The following is a 21,245-nucleotide window of genomic DNA, read 5'->3' on the forward strand; positions in this document are numbered from 1 at the left end:
AGCTGTCAGCACAGAGCCTGACGCGGGGCTCAAACTCACAGACTGTGAGATCATGACCTGAAGTCGGATGCTTAACCGACTGAGCCACCCAGGCGCCCCTGGACTTGAACTTTTGAACTCGGCAAGAACTGGGGACCTTCTGACCAGTATCCTCGCTTCCTCATACAGCAGCCTTAGCCTGAGATCCTGAAGGATAGTGAAGCCCAGGCCAGTGCTCAGTCTTTTTACTGATTGAAACCAAAAGGCTTCATGCTCGATTTCCCTCTATTCTGTGCTGCAATAATGAGCCCAGTACCCCTCACCCCCCAGGTTTACTTTCTCTCAAAGCTTTCTTAGGTCTTAAAGGACCAACGGGATTTTCCAAGATCCAGTGCCCAAGCTCCTGGCCGGGCTGGTGGAGCCTGCTCACTATGCACATGCTGGGTGGTGAGGTCGCACAGAGCTGGCAAGCGGTGCCCTGGGAGCAGGGACTCGCCGCGTGGGCTTAGGAGCACGGAGCTCTGCCCCCCCACCCCCACCCCCGGACCATCGGCCTCAAACCTGGGCCCCCCTCCTGCTTCCAGGACTCCCCCTGAGCCTCTGCGCATGGCACAGTCAGGGCAGTGGTGTCACTCAGAGACTTTCTTTCCTTCCACCTGGACAAAGAAGCCAGTGTACGCAGCAGCACTGGGGTGACCGCGAGCGAGACGCAGCCTCCTCCCTCAAGGACCTGCTGCTGCTGTCTAAGGAAGCCACGTGTGCATGCAGACAACCTGCATCTTTTCTAAGGGCCAGCCGATGGCGCCAGGTGCCTCAAGGGGGAAGGCTTCCTGGAAGAGTGCACGCTCCGGCTGACTCTACCAGTCTGAGGGATGGAGGGGATCATTCCCCACTGAAGGCACAGAGCCAGTGGGCAGCAGGGGCATATGTGGTGACAAGCAGCTCCGTGCTGGGACACGAGGGTGGTGGAGGTGAGGCTGGAGGGCTGTGAAGGGTCCCCCCCTCCAGGGCCAGTCAAGGAACCTGGACTTGTTCCCCAAGTGATGGCGCTTTCGGCAAGGTCAGACGAGCTCTGGGACTGAGCCCCTCACGGTTGAGTGACACCAGGTTGGGGAGGTGTGGGAACGGAGGTGGGGAGACCAGCGAGAGGCCTAAAGGAGACGAGGTAGCCCCGGAACCGGGCAGTGCCAGCAGAGGGAGGCGCCCGAGCACACAGGACATGAGGAGACAGCCTTGGTGGGTATGTGGACATGCGGATGACGCAAAGGCGGGTGGAGGGGGAGGCCAGTTTCTGGCGTGGTGACCAGGCACACAGCAGCGCTGTGAAGAGGGAGAGGGGACTCAGAAGCGGGGACACATTTGATGAAGAAAGGGACGGCAATATTGCCCAATTTGTGCCAAAGGGAACCGGTCCGAGAACCCGCTGGTGGGCAAGGAGCGCCTCCTCCCGAAACGTGTAGGGCAGACTCACCCGCTGATGATCTCCTTGGTCTCTGCCCGGATGAAATGCTCCTTCTCAGGGGTCAGGATGCACAGGGAGAACTTCTGGCCTGTCCGGGCCTCCCCATCCACCACATCTGTGCACTGGTTCATGTTGATGGTGCCCTGAGGCAGGGTTGTGGGCTGTAAGAAGATGGGGCGGGGAGTCACTCAGGAGCCAGCACTCATGGGTCAGAGTACAGCAGCATGGACTGTCCTTGTAGCCCCCGGCCCTCTCAACCCTCGTCACTTTGACAGGCACCTGAACCTCTCACGGCTGTGTGAGTCCCCAAATACAACAGACGCACGGGGTGGTGCTCTGCCTCGCCGCCACCCTCCTGGCCCCGCTTCCTCCCTACCCATCCCCGGGGAGGAGAGGTGACAGGTCTGTTCTTCTCGGAGGACAGCCAGCTGGACATTCCTTCCTAGCTGGAGAACAATATCCCAGCTGGTACTGGGGGAAGGGGGAGAAACAGGAAGGGGACAGCTCTGAGAGGACAGCTGAGGGGACAGAGGCAGCCAAGAGCCAGGTCTCACAGGGATTACTGATCCAAGAGAGCAGTGAGAAAAGGCTCCAGAGGAGGTGGTTCTAAAATAGCAAGGTTATTTTTAGAGGCAAGGAGGGGGCCAGAGAGAAGCCACATCCTGGAAGGCAGGCTGTGGGGCTGGCAGGCTGGAGCCACACACATCATAAATGCTTTAAAGGTAGGCCAAGCCCACTCGGGGCAGATGACCCACCGTCACCTCCCAGGAAGCACCCACGAGGATTTGCTACAAGGCTGCCTGGCCAGCACCGGAACAAATAAATTTTTTTTTTTTTTCCTTTTCTGACACTGTTAGACCCTGAGATTCGGGACAGAACGCAAGCAAAGAAGGCTTTAGATTCTTACTGGGGTGAGGGTCAGCAGAGAAGACCTTCCTAAAGAGGATCTGTTACCCCTGCGTCCTGTGGCCCTTCACCTTTCCCCGAAACAGGAAGATGCTTTGGGGAGGGAAACAAGGTGCCGTGGCTGTCACCATGCCAAGGGCAAGAGCTCCCAACCTCACCCAATATGGCTGCCAGCTTTCTGGTCCACAGGAGGGGGAAGGAGTATGCCTTCCAGCTCCAAGAAGCCTTTCCTCATGGAGCCTCTAGGCTCAGCCCGTCCTTCCTTAGGCTCAGCTCAGAATGCGGGCGGCAGGGCAGGAGAGCCAGCTGTGAGCTGGCCTCTGACTTCAGGTGTGGATAGAGAGGGGGCAGAGTCCCACTTCTGAGAGGGGGCACACCCATACTAAGCCTAGTGTGGTCCTTCAGTGAAGCAGACTTGTAGCATCTCTCCTGGGCCCTTCTGGAGAGTCTTTGAGCTGGAAAAGGGAGCTTAGTGGCTTATCCTGCAACCAAGCAGGGAGGTTCTTCAGCAGCAGGGAGCAAGACTGGTAGCCTGGGACACCACCCCCCCCCCCATCTGTCTTCTGGCTGGGGAGGCCCACAGGCGTCTAGTGCCTGCCCCCACCCCCAATGAGTAGTGCTCCCACGGCCACAAGAACACACCTTCCAACCCAGGGTGGGGCCACATGGTCTTCCTAGGCTTCCCAACCTCCTCAGTCCAGTTCCAGCACCTCCACTCTTCAGAATTTCTAATCCCAGGTCTGCTCTGGCATCATGCCACTGCCCCATCTGAACCCCCTTTGGGCAAACTAAGGGTGGTGACTTCTGCTCTTTTAGCTCAGCGTCCCGCACGCTGAAGCACATGTTCCCCCTTGCCACCGACAAGGCTCACGGATCCTCTGAGGTGGGTCCTTGTGCCTGAAACAAGAACACTGATGCTGTGGACTGCTGTGAGGATCAGGGCCCTGAGCAGGGCCACAGAGGGGAGAGGGGACAGCAGAGGGGCTTTCCCAAGGTCACGTTTCCTCCTTTGTCCTTGATGTCCACCCCAACTTGGACTCGTGGGCGTCACAAGGTGCCAATGTACGCCCACCTGTGGCACATGGAAGCATGACGTAAGTTATCTATCTGTGCTATTGTGCCAACAGCTTATAAACTATGACACATACGTAACACACACAGGGAAGTTAAAACACACCAACAGAAATTCTAATACTTTCCTCTCACTATGCCACCTAGTGGGCTTATCTTTAGAGACTACTGTGCCAGGGTTCAGGGTCACAAAACTGCTCACCGTCCCCTCTTGCACAGTAGTTGTGTTTGCTGGACACGTGGCCACCGGCCACCAGCAAGATTTCCCAGCCAGCCCTGCAGCTGAATGCGGTCATGGGACCTCGTCACCAGTCGTACCCTAAGACTTCCTACGACCTCTTTGTGCCTCAGTTTTGTGTGTGTGCAAAATGAGGTCTCTACCTCCTTCCAGGCGAGCTTTCAGAAGCGTCAATAAAAAGCAAAGACATAACAAGCTATGGCCAAAGGAAACGAATGTTTATTTACTATCTGTGTGTCAGGGTCTTATCGTAAGTACGACCTCTTCCACGCCTCCTTAAATATTATTTATGAGGCAGGCACTGTCTAATCCTATTGGACATGTGGGAAAAGGGAGCAGAGTCCACAGCTCCTCCTGAGTCTGCACAGTGCCACCAGGGAGAAGCCTCACCAGCACCGGGGCCACCGGCTGTGAAGGTGCTCACTCTCCCGGGCGATCACCACTTGCTGGGCCTGGGGCCAGCACGTCCTCTTACCAATACTCCCGCAGCACCCCCCCCCCCCCCCCCCCCCCCCCCCCCCGCCGCCAGGCTGCCAATTCCGCCACCCCCATGTGCTCCTTCACTAGTCTGCCCTCAAACCGTGGACCGGGTCTACCAAAGGTCTCCAGAGAGCCCCCAGGCACAGGTGTGGCCACACCCTTCTGCATTCTCAGAGCTGAGGAGAGAGAAGACCCTTGACAATCCAACTCCCGGCCAGACCAGGCCTCGTGCTTAGAAAGCGAGGGCAGATATCCAGGCTAAAATCCACATCCAGCCAGAGGGAACCCCTCACCCCAACACTGTCGGCAGAGCTCAGCTCCATCTGACGAGCTCCCTGCCCTCAGTCTGTACCTCCAGAGGTTAGGAATCCAGGCCTCCGACGAGGCCGAGCGACACCTAGTTTTGCTCAATTTCAAAAAAGAGGTGGCTGTCTGCAGGCCACCCAACTCTGCTCTGTTGCCAAGTTATGGGTAGGTCCTCAGCCAGCAAAGTCACCAGATGCTCTCCGGCCACCTGGGGGCTTCCGGTCCTCTTCTGGCCTCCACACACGTCAGCCTGGATGGTAGGGCTGCATCAGTGTCAACTAATCCCAAGGCCGAAGACCACAGAAGCATAAAGTGACCAAGCGGGACGGCTAAGAGCAGGGCCTCTCTCCAGGGATGTGAGCACACCCTGCTGAGAACCCAGCCCTTCTGTCATTTGCCCCCTGGCCCACAAAAGGCCAAGGGAACCTCTCCCCACTGCAGCCGGGCACCTGCCGGGGGCTTGCTTTGGAAGACGCTGCCACAGCAGCCTTACCACCTGGAGACCCTCCACCCCCACCCATCCCAGGCACTTTAGGGAAAACAGGCCTCCTCCACTTCTTGTTGGATCTAGAAGTTTGGGAAGTTTCTAAGAGCCAGAGGGAAAGAAGAGGAAAGTAGCACAGATGTACAAGGAGAGGCCAGTTAGAGCTCTCCATGGGGGTCCTTCCCTCCAGGCAGCTGTGCTTACAGAACCAGCGGCCACGCAAGACTTGGATGGACCGGGACCACTCCAATTTACACTCCCTCCCCCATTCAGATGGGGAAACAGAGACAAAGGCTTTCCCCCAGGGCAAAGTAGTGCTCACAAAATCTTAACCCAGTCAACTGCAGGTCTTACGACAGTTCATGTATTTCAAGCTAATCTGCTCATGACGGACAGAGAAGAGCGCATTTCACTTTGGGATGAACAGCTGCATGGGCACACACACACGGGATGAAAAATTACGGGGCAATACTTGCACCGCGTGCGCTGCGTTCTGTATTATGTCCTCTCACGCTCCCCACGACCCACTTGAGGAGTAGGAAAAGCAGTGCTACCCGGTGGTGACAGCGGTCAGCCAGCACGTCTCCAGGCTGCCAGAAGCAGGGGCGGAATATGCTCCGGGAAGGACAAGAAGACTCTGCCTTTCAGTAGGAGCCGCCGCGGCAAGAATAATATTGTCTTCCGGGGTTGGGCAGGCTCTGAATAAGTAGTTACAGGTTCACTCTGATGACAGCCACAGGAGGAAGGTGCTCTGACAGGCTCGACCCACAGACGCCCAGGCTGGGGCTCAGAGCGGGAAAGGGGCCTGGGGTCACCCAGAGCAAGGGTGGCCCGCGCTTACTGCAGAACCTGTCAGCAGGCAGGAGCAGAGAGAGCCCTCGCAGGAGCATGACCTCCTCCACCCTCCCCAGAGGTGACCGTAACGGCTCCCACAAGCTCCCGTACGGAGGCCTCCCTGGCGGCCACACTGGAGGCATGGTCAGGCCGCTAGAGCCAGGTACAAGGAGAGAGCACATCCTTTCTTTGGGATTAAGGAGGTTAGATTTGAATTTCCTCTGCAAGGAAGGTGGCCCTTGGGGAGCTCTGCTGAGTACTGCTCCCCATCTCAGGCGCCCCTGGAACCCCGCTCCCTGAGAGGAACACGCGCTGGTCAGGATCACAGAGACTGTCCCTTGGCTCTTCCTGCTACTGCCAAGCTGCAGGAAGCGTCTAACGAATCCTGAGTCCCTCCCTCAAGTCCTGAGTCTAACGAATCATGAGTCCCTCCCTCAAGAGGTGGGACACCAAATGCCATCCAGGTGTAGACTGGGCCACCTGACTCTCAGCACCTGACTCTCTCCAAGGCCACAGTTCTCCCTAGTGAGCAGCTCTCTTTACACGAATATCCTCAAAGTCCAAGTTCGCAAAGGAAACTGGCAAGACCCATGGAAAAAGGGTCTTAAGACATACCCACGAATCCACCCAGGATTGGAGTGAGCAAAAGCCGCCCCCTCACCCCTCTGAGAGCTCAGAGAAGCAAGCGCCTTCCACCAACCTCGGCCAAGGGCCCCAGCAGGTGCCCTCCACACAGAACTCCTTTCCTCCTGTTCCTTGCCTGGCAAGAAGCCAGCAAAGTCCCCCACCCAAGCATCCTCCCACGCATTCTGCAGTCCTCGTGGTCTGTGGGGTGGCTCACAACCGTCCTTCACACCCGCGGTCTCGCCACAAGTCTTCGGGTGCCAGGTCTGTTTCCGTGGCCTCACGTGGCTCCTCTGGAGGGAGAGCCCCCTTCTGCACCCCCTCTGCCCTTTAGGGACTCCAACATGAAACCTGACTGCTGCAACTCTGCCTACAGGGGGAGGCCGGGCCAACCAGGCTGGGGGCTGTGGTGTGGGAGCCTGTCACCTGTGCGCCCAGCACCCCAGGAGAGGAGGAGCCAGATGACTGAGCCTCTAGCCCCTTATTCCCCACAAAGGCTCAGAGACCTAATGTAGCCTCTGGGCTTTACGTTTCTAGAACCCAATGAGCCAAGAAGCGCACCACCTCTGGTACGGAGCCTTACATCTGCCGCTCACCACATAAGTCACCTTGGGCAAGCTGCCGACTTTAAGCCTCAGTTTCCACAAGTGTAAAACAGGAGTAGCGATATCCCTTATTTCAAATGTAAAATGAAGCAGCTACTGTGGACAATATTCTGGAGGTTCCTCAAAAAGTTAAACATGGAGTTGCCACATGACTCAGCAATTCCGCTCCTAGGTTTATACTCCAAAGAACTGAAAAGAGGTGTTCAAACAAAACCTGTACACAAATGTTCACAGCACCACTATTCACAATTGCCCAAAGGTGGAAACTGCCTAAACGTCCATCAATTATAGTCATACAACAGAATGGTGTTCAGCCCCAAGAAGAATGAAATACTGACACGTGCTTCAACACAGATGAGCTGAGCCCTGAAAACATTAGCTAAGTGAAAGAAGCCAGAGACAAAAGGACACATAGTGTATAATTCAGCTTAGATGAAATATCCAGAACAGGCAAACTTATAGAGACAGAAAGCAGATTAATGGTTGCTAGGGCATGAGTGGGGGAGTGGGGAATGACAAGTGACTGCTTAATGGGTAGGAGATTTCCGTTTGGAGTGATGAGAAAAGTTCTGAAACTAGACAGTGGTGATGGTTGCACAACATTATAAATGTACCAAATGCCACTGAATTGTACACTTTGAAGTGGTTAAAACAGTACATTTTTGTGTTGTGTATATTCTACCACAATAAAAGAAATCCCTTACCTCACAGAGTTGTTCACAGGAAGTGAGGGCTCAGGGCTGGCACATGACCCAGGCTGCCTCCCTTGCTGTTTCCCAGCACGCACGCGCGCACACACGCGCGCGCGCGCGCACACACACACACACACACACACACACACACACTCCCCACCAAGCAAGGGGGTGGTGGAGAAAAGACCATTTATTCAATACATTTTCTGACTGCTTGCCCCACGGAAAAGAGAGGAAAGCACCGGACACATCTGTCTCCTACCCAGGGACAGAGAAGAGGCGAGCAGGGTGAAGAGAACGGGCCTGGCTGGACTGGAGGGGCCATGGGCCGCCCTCTCCCTGAGAAGGGAGGAAACGCCAGGCCTCCAAGCCCACACTGGAGGCCAGTGACTGGGCCTAAGATGGCCAAAAACAGGCTCTTGAAAATGATGGGCCAAACCAAGGGGTTTATCCGAGGGCAGCAGAGCAGTTTACCTTCATTGTCTGTGTCTCCCAGGCGCTACGTCAAGGCCCTGGGAAAGATCAGAGTCTGGTTTCCCCATCACACTCCAATGCGGCCGGGTGTCTGCCCTTCTCTGGAGCACCAGACACTTCACCTGCACTGTGGCCTAGCCCTCCTCCCCCGCCAGCTCCCAGGCGCAGGCAGGCCCACACGTGAGTGTCACACCCATCTCTTTCTCACTGCCTGCCCCGGAGTCATCCCACTGCTCACTGATCCCGGTCGAGCCAGGGAGCTGGGAGCCTCTGGGATGTGTTCTGTGGGAGGCACGCAGAAGCAGCTGGCATCCAGCGGGAAGGTCTGTGGTTTCTATTCTCCCAGGCACGGCACTCAGCTCCTCAGCACTGTTCCACAGTTAGGACCCAGGCCTAGGGTGGCCTCGACTCTGCTGGTCTCCCCATGGTCGCCAGTACTGGTCCAAGAATGACCTTTCATGAGCACAAATGTGGCCAGGGCATTTTCTGTCTTAACTGCTCCCGTAGCTTCGAGCCCAAGCTCTCTGCCCCGTGTTTGAGGCCCTCAGGAGCCCCGTCCTCACGTCCTGCCCAAGCTTACAGGCCTAGGTGACCCACTGGTGAATAGGCTGGCCTCCTTTATAGCCATCTTCTGCCAGAGATGCCTGCCTCACATCCCTCACCTCCCCTCTGAAGGAAAGAGCCCTGCATGTAGCCCTGAGTCCACTTTCGGGTCTGCCCATCTCTTCTCCACAATAGATGGTGAGGTCCTCAATAAAATTAATTTGATTTTCCTCTATATGCCTACATTGGCACCATTCAAAATGAGCTTCAGCACTTATTTTTGAATGATATATGGGGAAAAAAAACCGACCCCTCTAAGTTTACGTTGCAGATATTCATTGTATAAATACTATGTTTATTTATAAATATTCTGTAACATACGTACCACAACATTCTACTTATAAATATGTATTATTTTATTGGTTATTTTATTTGAGAGAGAGAGAGAGACAGAGAATCCTAAGCAGGCTCCACCCCATGCCCCTGAGATCATGATAGCCTAAATCAAGAGGCAAGATGTTCAACCGACTGAGCCATCTAGGTGCCCTTGAATATGTATTATTTATAAAATAGGAACACCCAACCTTGCCCAATCTCATTTTTGCTAAGTGGGTAGCCGGATGTTCCATGTGCAAAGGTAACAACTCCTCCACCATCTGAGGGCCATGAAGTGCAGGAGCCTGAAGGAGGAGCAGGGCCCAGAAAGGGCCCGACCACCAGAGGACCACGGTGTGCAGCCACCACCCCTGGGGCCAGCAGATGATAAAGATGAAACGCAAGAGGTGGGTGTGGCCATACTGCATTAATCCCATTTGTAGGAAACGGCCAGAGCACGTAAACTGACAGAGACAGAAAGTAGATCGAGGTTGCCAAGGCCTGGGGGAAGTTTAGGGGATGACAGATAAGGGGTACAGGGCTTCTTTGCGGTGGGGGGGATGTTCTAAAATTAGATGGCTGTACAATCTTGTTACCACACTAAAAGGCAATGACCTATATACTTACAAGTAAAACAAAACAAGACATTGCACAGGTACAGAAATAATCGGCACGTGGCAGCCCTCTCAGAGGCCCATGCTGCTCCACTCAGGCCCCTGCAGGAAGAACACTCACAGCCTGCTGCCTCCAACCTAGGCCTGGAAGGCGCCTGATGCCCCTCCCTCTGTCACGCGTCTCAGACGTGGAGGCCACGGCCCAGACGGACACAAGGACTAGAGCCCGGCTTTCCAATTCCTAACCCACCTCAACACATTACCTCTACTGCAGCAGCTAGAGCCAACCACCCGCAAAGAGCTAACTTGCAGCCTACCAGGCCCCGACAACAGGCGTCTGTGCGGAACACATAGCGGCTCTGAGCTCCTGCCAGAGATGATGATGCTCCTGTCCCTGGGAGGTTCCCTTCAAGATTTGGCTCTGGCCTCAGCCAGGGGCAGGATGGGCTTTCTGAGGCATTCAGGGCTTCCACAGATTCAGCAGAAAGGGACCCACAAATGGGGGAACACTGGCTAATCCCAAGCAGCAACGAGAGCTGTGTCCGGTGCCGTGGCCACATCGGGGCTGTAGCCTGGGAGCTGCAGGAAGAGAGGGGCTGCCCAGCCCAGTACAGTACATGCAGGGAGTCGGTGGGGTGCTGTGGAAATGACCCACTAAGGGCTCTGTCAACCAGCCAAACTCACTGCCTTTGTGAAGCACTGTTAGGGTTGGCTAAACTTCTTTTTTTAAGGGAGAAAAGAATACAACAAGGACCTTTTTCACTTGCTGCCAATGCCAGGAAGTTCCTTCTCACACCTGCTGTGCCAGACTGGCCTGCTGGCTTGGGCCGCTGGCTGGGCAGCAAAGACGTCTAGGCCCCCACCAAGCAGCCAAGGGCCCTCAGCTCCCCTTGGGAAGCCATCACTGCCCAGCCAAGGCTCACCTTGCTCCTAAGACCGGGGGCAAGGGAAGACGGGAAAGGGCAAGGCAGGCAAGGGAAGACCTTTTATCCTCCTCACTCACCCAACCAGGATGAGAGCAGGACTCCACAAGAACCAAGTGCCCACTATACCGTATATGACAATTAACTCATGCTGAATCGAAGACCTAAATGTAAGAGCAAAAATATACAACTCTTAGAAGACTGAGGCAAACAGCTTCGAACACTGGATTTGACAAGGATTTGGATAGAACACCAAAAGCACAGGCATTAGAGATAGAAGAAACGAGACTTCATCAGAATTGAAAACTTTTGTATGTTGAAGGACACTGTCACAAGAATGGACAACCCACAGAATGGAAAAAAATATTTACAAATCACACATCTGATAAAGGATCAACATGAAGAATATATAAAGAACTACAACTCAACAGCAAAAAAAAAAAAAAAAAAACATATGAGCTAAAAATTTAGATAGGCATTTCTTCAAAAAAGATAGAAAAATGGCCAATAAACACATGAAAAGGTGCTCAACACCAGTTATTAAGGAAATGCAAATTAAAACCACAATGAGATACCACCTCACACCTACCACGATGGCTTTAATACAAAAGAAAAGAAAAGAAAAGAGAAAAAGAAAAAAACAAAAAACCTGAAAACAACAAGTGTTGGCAAGGATAAGGAGAAATTGAAACCTTTGTGCACTGCTAGTGGAAAGATAAAATGGTACAGCCCCTGTGGGCAACAGTTTGGCAGTTCCTGAAAAAATTAAACACAGAATTACCCTATCATCCAGCAATTCCACTTCTAGATATATCCCCAAAAGAACCGAAAGCAGGGATTTGAACAGATATTTGTATGCCCATGTTCATTTCAGCATTAGTCACAACAGCAAAAAGGGAGAAACAACCCAAGTGTCCACTGATGGATGAACGATAAACAAAATGTGCCCCCTCCCCCCACAGGAATATTATCCAGCCACAAGAAGGAATGAAATTTTGATACATGCTATAACATGCACGAATCTTAAAAACATTACATTAAGTGAAATATACCAGACACAAAAGGACAAATATTAGTGTTTAACTCCTAGGGGTTCAGTTGGGAAGATAAAGAAGTTCTGGGGATGGAGGACTCTGATGGTCGCACAACAGCATGAATGTACTTAACGCCACTGAATTGCACACTGAAAACAGCTAAGACGGTAAATTTTGTGTTATGCATATCTGAAGACACACACATGCAAGTGCACACACATCCAGGCCAAGCTGGATTCCCACACTGGGAATAACCGCAACATGAACAGTAGAAACAGAAACTGGGCAATGGGTAGAAAGAAATGCGTCATTTCAGCCAACACGCTCCTTGTCTACAGGCGGAGTCTGGCCAACTGTAGCCCAGTTACAGCAGCCTTGCGTGAGGTCTCCCCAGCAGGTACGGAACAGAGGCAGCAGTGGGCATGAATCTCAACCCTCCCACCCTCCAGCTTCCTATTCCTCCCTCTCCCCGTTTCCAATCCTCACCTCGAGGACAGGAGCAGCACCTCTGCCCCCAAAGGATGGACCCCAGAATCCTGCCGGGGATCAATACTCTCCTCTAGGGCATTGATACTTCAGAGCACAGCTGGACCTGGACAACATAAGAACTATCTTTCTGATAGGTGTGGTGACCTCAGGTACAAACTATGTACGAATGAGCATCCGTTACAGGAATGAGCCTTTTGACTTGAACACGATTAGTAAGGTTTAGCACACTGGCCAAGTTCACCCAGAGCCCCAAGCTTACTTCCCTAGCTCCAGACCTTGAAGTAAATCAATCTCCTCCCCCTACAATGGAACCACTAAATCCTGCTTTTATAGTTTTGCCTTTCTCGGTTTCCACCTGGCACCTAAGCACCCCCCTCCTCCCCAGTTCTGTTGCCTACCTGCCTGCGCAAATGTCCCTTGTCTCGGCCTCTTCTCCTGGTATGTCCCATAGTCCCTACACTTTTTGGAGGCTGACGTGGAAGACTCCTGAAGGAAGTGCGTTATCACCCGTCTGACTCACAACTGGACCTGTGGGCCTGTGGCCCCCCCCCTCCGCCTAAATTCTCGGGGCTCTGACTCTAGCTCCACTTTATATTTTTAATCCCATCTACTGATAGTGAAGGAAGTCTTCAAGGCCCTGCCTAAAAGTCCATGTAATCACCTTAGAACTGGCTAGACAAATGTTTAGGAATAGACAGCAGGTATTTACTGAGCACCTACTTTATGCCAGGCACACACTGTGCTTGGTTGGTGCAGGGGAGAGGTGAGAACAAGTCAACGGGCCACCTTAGTAAAGCTCACTTCATTCTCATGGTGATAAACGTAAATAAAAAGAAAACAGAGCAGTGAAATAAATGACTGAAGGAAAGGAAAAGAAAGCAAGTACAGGACTAGGGAATGCCTGGGGGGTGGACCCCACGGAGGCCAACAGAGGCAGAGTGAAGGAGAAAGTAGTGCTGAGGCCGCGGGGCAGGGATGAGCTGGGGCCGGCCTGAGGAAGCTGGTGGGCAGGCCTGCTGGAGGACTGGAATGAAGGGGGTCCGGGGTGGCCACAGCCAGCCTGGCCCGGAAGACATGACCTGCCAAGGACGTGTGTCAGCAGAGGAGGCCTGGCTGTAGCTCACAAGAATACTCTGACCCCAGACAAGTGAGGCAGGCAGATGAAACGGTGGCCCAGACTGCGATGCTGATGGTGTGGGGGCTGCATTCGGGTTATGCTGAAGGTAGAGCAGAAAGGATTCGAGGCCTATGAGGCTAAGAAAAAAAGAGCAGACGGGGATGACTTTTAGGATTGGGCCTCAGTGACTCAGGGCTAGAGCAGGTGCTAAACTAAAGGACTAATTTTTCTCTCCTTTTCTTTTTTTTCTTTTTTGTGCTTCGCCTATATTTCCAGCTACCTTTTTTCTATCTCCCTGCTTCATAGAAAGTATACCTTCCTAGGCTAAAGCCACAAGTAATGGGAGGCAGGCAGGCAGGACAAGAAGTCAAGTGGAGCCATAGAGGCAGGGAGACAGGAGCCTGTGTAGAGTGTCAGAGCTGGAAAGGCCTCTGGGAGACTGCTAAGGGCTGGCTAACAGGACAGTCTGTCTGGGGCAGGGGTGAGGCAGGAAAGGGAAGAGGATGTCCAGGGGTAGAGGACAGAGCAGGAGCACTGGTGGGGCAGAGTCTGAGGGACGAGGCAGGCTGAGGAGGGCGGCAATCAAGAAAAGGACTTAACTCAGCTCTCCTGTCAGATGCAAAGGAGATGGAAGCAATGTGTCTGTGGTCAACAGTCCTATGTCACTTCTCAACAGAAAGAGCTTCCTTCTGGGAGAGGATCATGTCCATTAGAGTGAAAGCCTGAGACATCAGGTACCCAGCAGGCAGTGAAGCGGGCCCCTGAGGGGTCAGGTGACCCAGGGGCACACAGGCAGATGGGCAGAACTGACCCCAGGCCCATGAAGCCCAGGGTCACCGAGAGGCCTCCAGGAGGCAAGGGGGACGGGGGGGGGGGGGGGGGGGGGGAGGGGAAGAATCATGTGAGCTGGGAACAGAAAGGCTAGTGCCGGTGCCACCAAAAGAAATGCCCAGCTCCTCCCTTTGTGGATGGGGGCCGGGCGGGATTTGGCACCTGCCGCCCAGCCCCAGCGGCAGCTCTGTCCGCCCCTGCTCCCCCCTCAATCCATCCCCGCCCGCTTGCTCCACGATGCTGCTCCAGGCAGCCCCAGCCCCAATCCCAGGAGGCCATCTTCCTCCAGGGGAAGGAGCAGAGAGAAGGTGGCTTGAGAACAGGGCTCATACAAGTCAGGGCTCAACAAAGGCCAGAAATAAACGGAAAGAACGTGGTTCACAGGAGTGACAAGCGGTGGAGAGAAGGGTCCCAAATTGAGTCTTACACGAGTAGACTGAAGGGGCCAGGGCGACTTAACCTAGAGAATGAGGGCTGACTGAGGAGGGGCTAAGGATACAGAACAGGGCCGCTGTTGCCAAAAGTTATTAATTCAACAGACAGGCACTGGACACCAGGCCCTGGGGACAGTGATGAGTAAGACGTGGCACCTGCCACAGGGAGGCTGGCACCAAAATGAAGGTATGAACACAGCCTGTGGGAAGCAGGGTATGAGGACGCCAAGAACAAAGGAGTCAAATGTCCTAAAGGCTTCTCGTGGTACCAGGATCAGACCTATCCAGCAAGGTCCCCACAGGACGGGCTAGGCTGAAGGGGGCAGGAGGTGCTGAGATGGAATTCAGCTAGAGATGAAGAAGGGCATTTACTAAGGCTCTTTCAATAAATGAACATTTTTTGGGGCGCCTGGGTGGCGCAGTCGGTTAAGCGTCCGACTTCAGCCAGGTCATGATCTCGCGGTCCGTGAGTTCGAGCCCCGCGTCGGGCTCTGGGCTGACGGCTCGGAGCCTGGAGCCTGTTTCCGATTCTGTGTCTCCCTCTCTCTCTGCCCCTCCCCCGTTCATGCTCTGTCTCTCTCTGTCCCCAAAATAAATAAACGTTGAAAAAAAAATTTAAAAAATAAATAAATAAAATAAATGAACATTTTGTCCCCATAAATCTGAGGCTGGCATCATCTCCACTGTGGATGCACAGAAGGAAAAAAAAAAAAAAACACTTAGCAAAGCAAAGCAGCTACTACCAAGAGCGTTCATCCACTTAGGTATCTACGGAGCACCTACTATGTGCCAGGCACGCTCTCTAGGCATTGGGAACACAGCACTGAACAAAAGCGACAGAATCTCTGACCTCATGAGGCTGACCTTCCAGGCTAGAGTCAGCAGGTAAAGTCAGTGAAGTGTCAGGTTGTGGAAGGGCCAGAGTGGAAAATGAAGCAGGAGCAGGGATGGAGGAGCTTGGGGCAGGGGAGAGGGGTCTGAGCAGGGCAGGAAGCAGGAGGAAGGGGTGAGGCGCAGGGAACAGGTAGAGGGCAAGCCCAACAGCAGGGGACTGGGGCACAGGTCCGACCTCACACCATGCCTGGGACTGGAGGGGACCCGTGGGGAAGCGGGAAGGCTGCCAGCCCTCCCTCCAAGTGCTGAGGGAACCGCTGATGGAGGAGTCAGTCCTCAGTTCCCCCATTTCAGTCCTGTTGCCTTGGTCTAACCAGACAAGATTGTGAAAGAACCTTGTTACTAAAGCACAGCTAGTCCTGAGAGGGCCTCCGGGCCTCCACTAGTGGTTCATTCCCCAGCATAATTCCTCGCCACCATACCGGGCCTCCTGCCATCAAGGCAGGAAACGGAAGCTCCTTGACAAAAGGTCAAGGTGGTGGGTGCCCAGAACCACTGGGAGATGGGGGGAAAGCCCCGGTGATGCTGCGATCATGACCCGAGCCCACCCGGTCTCCAACTTGGCTCCTACCATCCCAGCCCTGCTCGTCCAGGGCTGCATACCTGCCTGGGCTTTCCGGCCAGGGGGTGGGGTCCGCCCTTCCTTCAAGGGCAACTCCACTGGCACCTCATTTGCCAGCCTTTCCTGGTTTCCCAGTCTACACTTCCTCTTTCTCTAAGTTTCTATGGTACTTAAAAAAATTTTTTTTATTTAATTTTTTAAATTAAAAAAAAATTTTTTTTAACATTTATTCATTTTTGTAAGTGAGAGACACAGAGCATGAGCGGGGGAAGGGCAGAGAGACAGGGAGACACAGAATCCAAAGCAGGCTCCAGGCTCTGAGCTGTCAGCCCAGAGCCCGACGTGAGGCTTGAACTCACGGACTGTGAGATCATGACCTGAGCCAAGTCGGACACTCAAATGACTGAGCCACCCAGGCGCCCCCTCTGCCAAAATTTTTTTAAATAAACTTTTATTTCAGGATAGATTTAGATTTACAGAAAGTTATGAAGCTACTATAGAGTTCTCATATACCCTTCACCCATTTTACCCTATTATTCATACCTTACACTAGTATGGTACATTTATTATAATTAATGAATCGATAGTGATCTATGATTATTAAATAAAGTCCCCACTTTATTTGGATTTCCTTAGTTTTTTCTTAACATACCTTTTCTGTTCCAGGCAGAAAGATCCCATATTACATTTACTTGTCATGTCACCTGAGGCTCCTCTTGGCTGTGACAGTTTCTCAGACTTGCCTTATTCATGATAACACTGACTGGCCAGGTATTTTGTAGAGTCTCTCTCAATTGAAATTTGACCGTTTTCTCATGGTTAGATTGGGGCTAGGGGTTTGGGGGAGGGAATCCACAGAGGTAAAGCCCCCTTCTCTTCATTTCCTATCAAGGGCACAGGACTTAATCACCGTTGATGCAGACCTCGCAGACCTGGCTGAGGCTGTGTTCGCTGGTTCTCTGCACTCTAAAGTCAGTATTTCCCCTGTCTCAGGAGGGAAGTCACCACCTGCAGCCCAGGAATAAGGAGTGAGGAGTTAGCTTCATCTCCCTCGGCGGGGGGGGGGGGGGGGGGGGGGGGTTGGGAGTGGGGGGTGGGAATCGCCACACAAGTTATTTGGAATTCTTCTGCAGGGAGATTTTGTTTCTTCTCCCTTATGTGTTTATTTCTTTATTCATTCATTTACCTATATAAACTTGTGGATATTCATTTTACACTTCAGGCTATAATCCAATCCTACAGTATGTATTCTGTTTCTCAAATTCTGTATTTTTTTCTAGCTTCAGTCACTGAGGAGGGCTTTTTCAGTTGGCTCCTGTGTCTCTCTGACATATCCCACCAGTATGTGCACACGTCCACTCTCAAAGTACTTCCTTACCGTCTGCAATGACAAGGCCTCAGAATGGACCAAATATCTCAGCCTGGATATTTCCCACCCTAGTCCTAGAATCGGCTAGAATGGACTTAGACACCAAGACCCAGGGGCTAGGCGTGCTCATTGCTCCTGGGGTGTTGCTGCCTCCCAGCCTTCTCAGCTGATGGCAAGGAAATACAGGTGCCTATAAATCCATCTATGTCCATCCACCTACATCCATCCAGCTCGCTCTCTCTCTGTCTCTCCTTCTGTATCCCTATTAAACTAAATATACTGATATCTTCGACTCTAATCCAGCACCATGTGGATCCCTCTAGCCTCTCCCCTTGTTTGCCTGTAACCACCCCTCCAACAGTGGCCCCGCTTTCTGCCGGTCCCTTTACTTAACTGCCGGTTCCCGGGACACACGCATCGTGTTTCAGAACTCTTAACCAGTACCCTGAGGGAAAGAACCTTATCAACTAGAGCAAGGTGCTCACATGCTGTCTCGCTTGACTTCAGTCTCACACATTCCATTCACTTCCAGAGGTACACACCTCCTTTTTACACCACTGCCTAGAATCTCTCCCAGTGAACTCCCAGGGAAGAAGAGCCTGCCAGAGTTCCCCGTAGACCCAAGAGCTCAGCAGTGAGTAGGGCAGGTCTAGATGAACCTAGAACCCATCTAGAAGATGTTAGACCTTCTGTGTGAGTTCTGAGCCCTTTCTCCCAGGATGTGTTCCATAAGGAGGGAAAGGAGAAGACTGGAGAAAAGACAGAACACACAAAAGGGAAAGCGGTGGGAGGTGAAAAGCACCCCCTGGCCAAAGCTGCCCTCAGGCCTGTCAGAGTCTATGTCTCCCAGCACAGCAGGGCAGGTGGGAGGGAGCCGCTCTGAAAGGAGGCGGAGGCTGGCTGCAGCAACAGTGGCCTTATATGGAGATTCCCACGTCCCAGCTCCCAGCCTTCGGCTGGCCGCTGCCACCCTTCAAATCTGCCTTAGCTTGGGAGAAAGGGGTGCCTCTGTTCCACACGGTGTCACTGCTTTCCTCCCCGAAGGCCCGCCAGGTAGATCTAGGGAACACAGGCTGCTGTTTGCCAAGGCAAGACTGGAAGCGATGCAGCCACTGGGAGCCGTAACCTCCACCGAGCCCCGTCTGCCGCAGCCTCCCACTCACGCCCAGTACTGCAGTCTGGAGGCAGGGAGAAGAGGCTCTAGGGGACCAGAGCCTCACCAGAGAGCCTAGGAAGAAGGGAAACAGTCTTAAAGCACAAGGTTTTGGAGCTCAAAGCAATGGTTCTCCACTTCTGCTGAATAATGGAATCACCTGGCAAGATTTTTAAATAGAGGTTCCAGGCCCAGAGACTCAGATTTAAATTTTCCGGGGTGGGGCTTGGGCATCAGGATTATTCAAAAAGCCCCTTAGCCCTTCTAATGTCCACCCAAAGTTGGGAACGACTGCCTCAAGGGGAGACCCCGCTCTCTGCTGTCGCAGTGCGCTCAGCTCTGGGGCTGGCTGGCTGTCCCAGGCGGCCATCCAGCTGGATTAAGTCACTCACAGCTTTTGGCTGGGCCAAAGAGGACCTGATGAAAGCAAAGATGGAGAGGGAGAGCAGAGACAAAACACAGCTGTAAAGAGCCTGCTGGAAGAGGGGGGAGGTGGGGGCTGAGAGGGTACAAAGGGAGAGCAGATGCCAATGGAGAGGTCTCATAAGGTGCCCAGCATCCAGTGCTCGGGGTAGCAGCCTCAAAAACCCTGCCAGCCACAACAGTAAAGAAAATGCAGCCCCCGGGCAGCCTGAGGGGAACGGGTGGGAGGGAGAGGGTCATTTCCCCTCCAGCGACACTGGAAGAACCTTGGGAAAATGGAGACCATGCCAGGCAATCATACCGCCTGTAAGAGATGTGACGGGGAGGGCGGGGGTGGGGGGGGGGGTGACCAGGGCTGCAGCATGTCTGTGTGATGACAGGGGGCAAAGCCCAAGAAAGCCCTTGCCTCAGGAGGAGGTACCCTGAATAACCAGCAATTCAGGAAGCAGACTTCTGCCTCCACAGCCCCCTGCCCTGAGCTCTGGGTCCAGTTCTTTGGCTTCTGCTCGGTGCAAGCGTCTGGCTGGAGCACAGCACATGCAGGGAGCTTGCTGCCAACACCGGGGACGCACCGAACCACAGGGTGCACAAGTGGTGTATGCGTACACACCCCTTCCCATCACCCATGCGGCTCAGCCTCAGCAGCAACAGCCCTGGGGCCGTCGCAGGGCTCAGCTTAACAAGACCCACACGCACTGGAAGCCCAAAGGACTTCAAACGGCCCTTTGGGGAGAAACTCGCACATGTATATAAAGAACCCAAACATGCTAGAGACAGAAACTTGAGACTGCGACATATCAGGAATCACTGGGCTTCCCCAGCTGTCCAGGTTTGGGAACACAAGGGGAAAAGAGAGGGGTCACGAGAGGCCTCTGGCAAGAGACCCTCAGGGATGACCTGGGCCTGGGTCTGTGCATTGACTCCACCTGAACACAGACCAGAGCGGAGCCATGGCCCTCCATCGCTTCCCTTCCCCTGCAGGGACACCAGACTCCAGGTTTCCCGTAGGCCTCAGGACAAAGGGCAGAGGAAGCCTGTTCTGTGGTCAGACTCAGGCATGTACTGGCAACAACAGCAGTGGACTCAGGGTGCACCTGTTAAAGTCTAGAGAAAGCAACCGGCCCAGGACTGAGTTCCCTGAAATCCCTCTAAGGACAGGCTCTGTGCCCAAATCCCATGGAGGCAGAAGTGGTCTGAACAGGGCCCAGTCCCGCCTGCATTCCCTTGTCACCGGGAGGAGGTAGAGCCACCTGGAGGAACACCCTCTTCTTCCCAGACCCCCGTACTTCTCCTTCATTGCCAGAAAAAACCCACAAGCACCAGCACCCTCCCTCTTGGGGTAGGGAGCCTGGAACACATCAAAACCTGACGCCCTTCTGGTTAAAAGGCAGGAGAAGCAGGAGCAAAGAAGTAAGAAACATGTGGAAGATGCAAACCTTCGCTGAGAAGGGGGCTTGATGTCGAGTTTCTTTTCAGCTTATTCTCTGCTTCCAAAGATGACACCACCCCAGTGAAAGGATTCAGTAAGACCTGAGATCCTCTGCAAGCATCATAGGAAGGCCCACATTTGACAAAGAAATCCCAGTCATGGATGCTATGCTCTCTCTTGTTTCTTTCCTACTGACAATTCCCAACCAGTCTCTCAGAAATTCCCACCTCCTGGGGCTCTGCAGTGATATGGTGATGTCTTAAGAGCCACCTTTATAACTGGCCACTCCCAACATGTTCTTCCAAGGTTGAGAAAACTTACAGATTGGTCAGTTATAGGGTTATGTACACACGGGGTCTTTTTTCCCACAATGCTCATCAACCCTAATGAAAACCTAGTCTCTGAGATAGACAGAGGTCTCGCACATGACAGGGGCTGACCTGCCTCCCCCTGAACCAGCTCTCCACCCTGAATCTCTCCAAATGGCCTGGCTAGAGCCTTCAACTGGTCAGAGGCACTGAGGCACTCAGAAGGACACAGCTCTGGACCAACACAATCCTGTGGTGGGCCATGTCCGGGCCCTGGGAGGCCTGTGGGTGGGCAGGGTACCTGGGAGAGTGGTCTCCAGAAGCGTTCTTGGAGAAACAGCCTCTCTCTCGGGACCACATCTCAACTCTTTTAAGACCACAGGCTTTCTCACAGCAGGCTCTGTGCATTCTCGTTGCCGCCTGCCACCATCAAGTCCCCTGGACGGAGGCACTTCTGCAAGTTGACTACAAAGGGCCAAGAGGCAGAAATGCCCAGAAACTACCACAGGCTTGGTGGGAAAGACCCACAGTGTGGGAATCAAATTTCCTTTCACTCATCAACCATTCAACAGACTAATAAATACTGAGTGCC

General features: G+C 53.4%; 1 protein-coding gene across 9 annotated transcripts in view; it reads right to left on the reverse strand.

Moving 5' to 3' along the window:
• Window positions 1-21,245, reverse strand: part of LOC122485062 (myosin phosphatase Rho interacting protein) — a 154,630-nt gene that overhangs the window by 67,760 nt on the left and 65,625 nt on the right. For all 9 annotated transcript variants that reach the window (XM_043583353.1, XM_043583354.1, XM_043583352.1 and 6 more), the window contains exon 4: window positions 1,451-1,602. In XM_043583353.1, the coding sequence (XP_043439288.1) occupies window positions 1,451-1,602 (152 nt within the window). The remainder of the gene's footprint in view (window positions 1-1,450; window positions 1,603-21,245) is intronic.

The sequence above is a fragment of the Prionailurus bengalensis genome, chromosome E1, assembly GCF_016509475.1.
Source record: "Prionailurus bengalensis isolate Pbe53 chromosome E1, Fcat_Pben_1.1_paternal_pri, whole genome shotgun sequence".
In the NCBI taxonomy this organism is placed as follows: domain Eukaryota; kingdom Metazoa; phylum Chordata; class Mammalia; order Carnivora; family Felidae; genus Prionailurus; species Prionailurus bengalensis.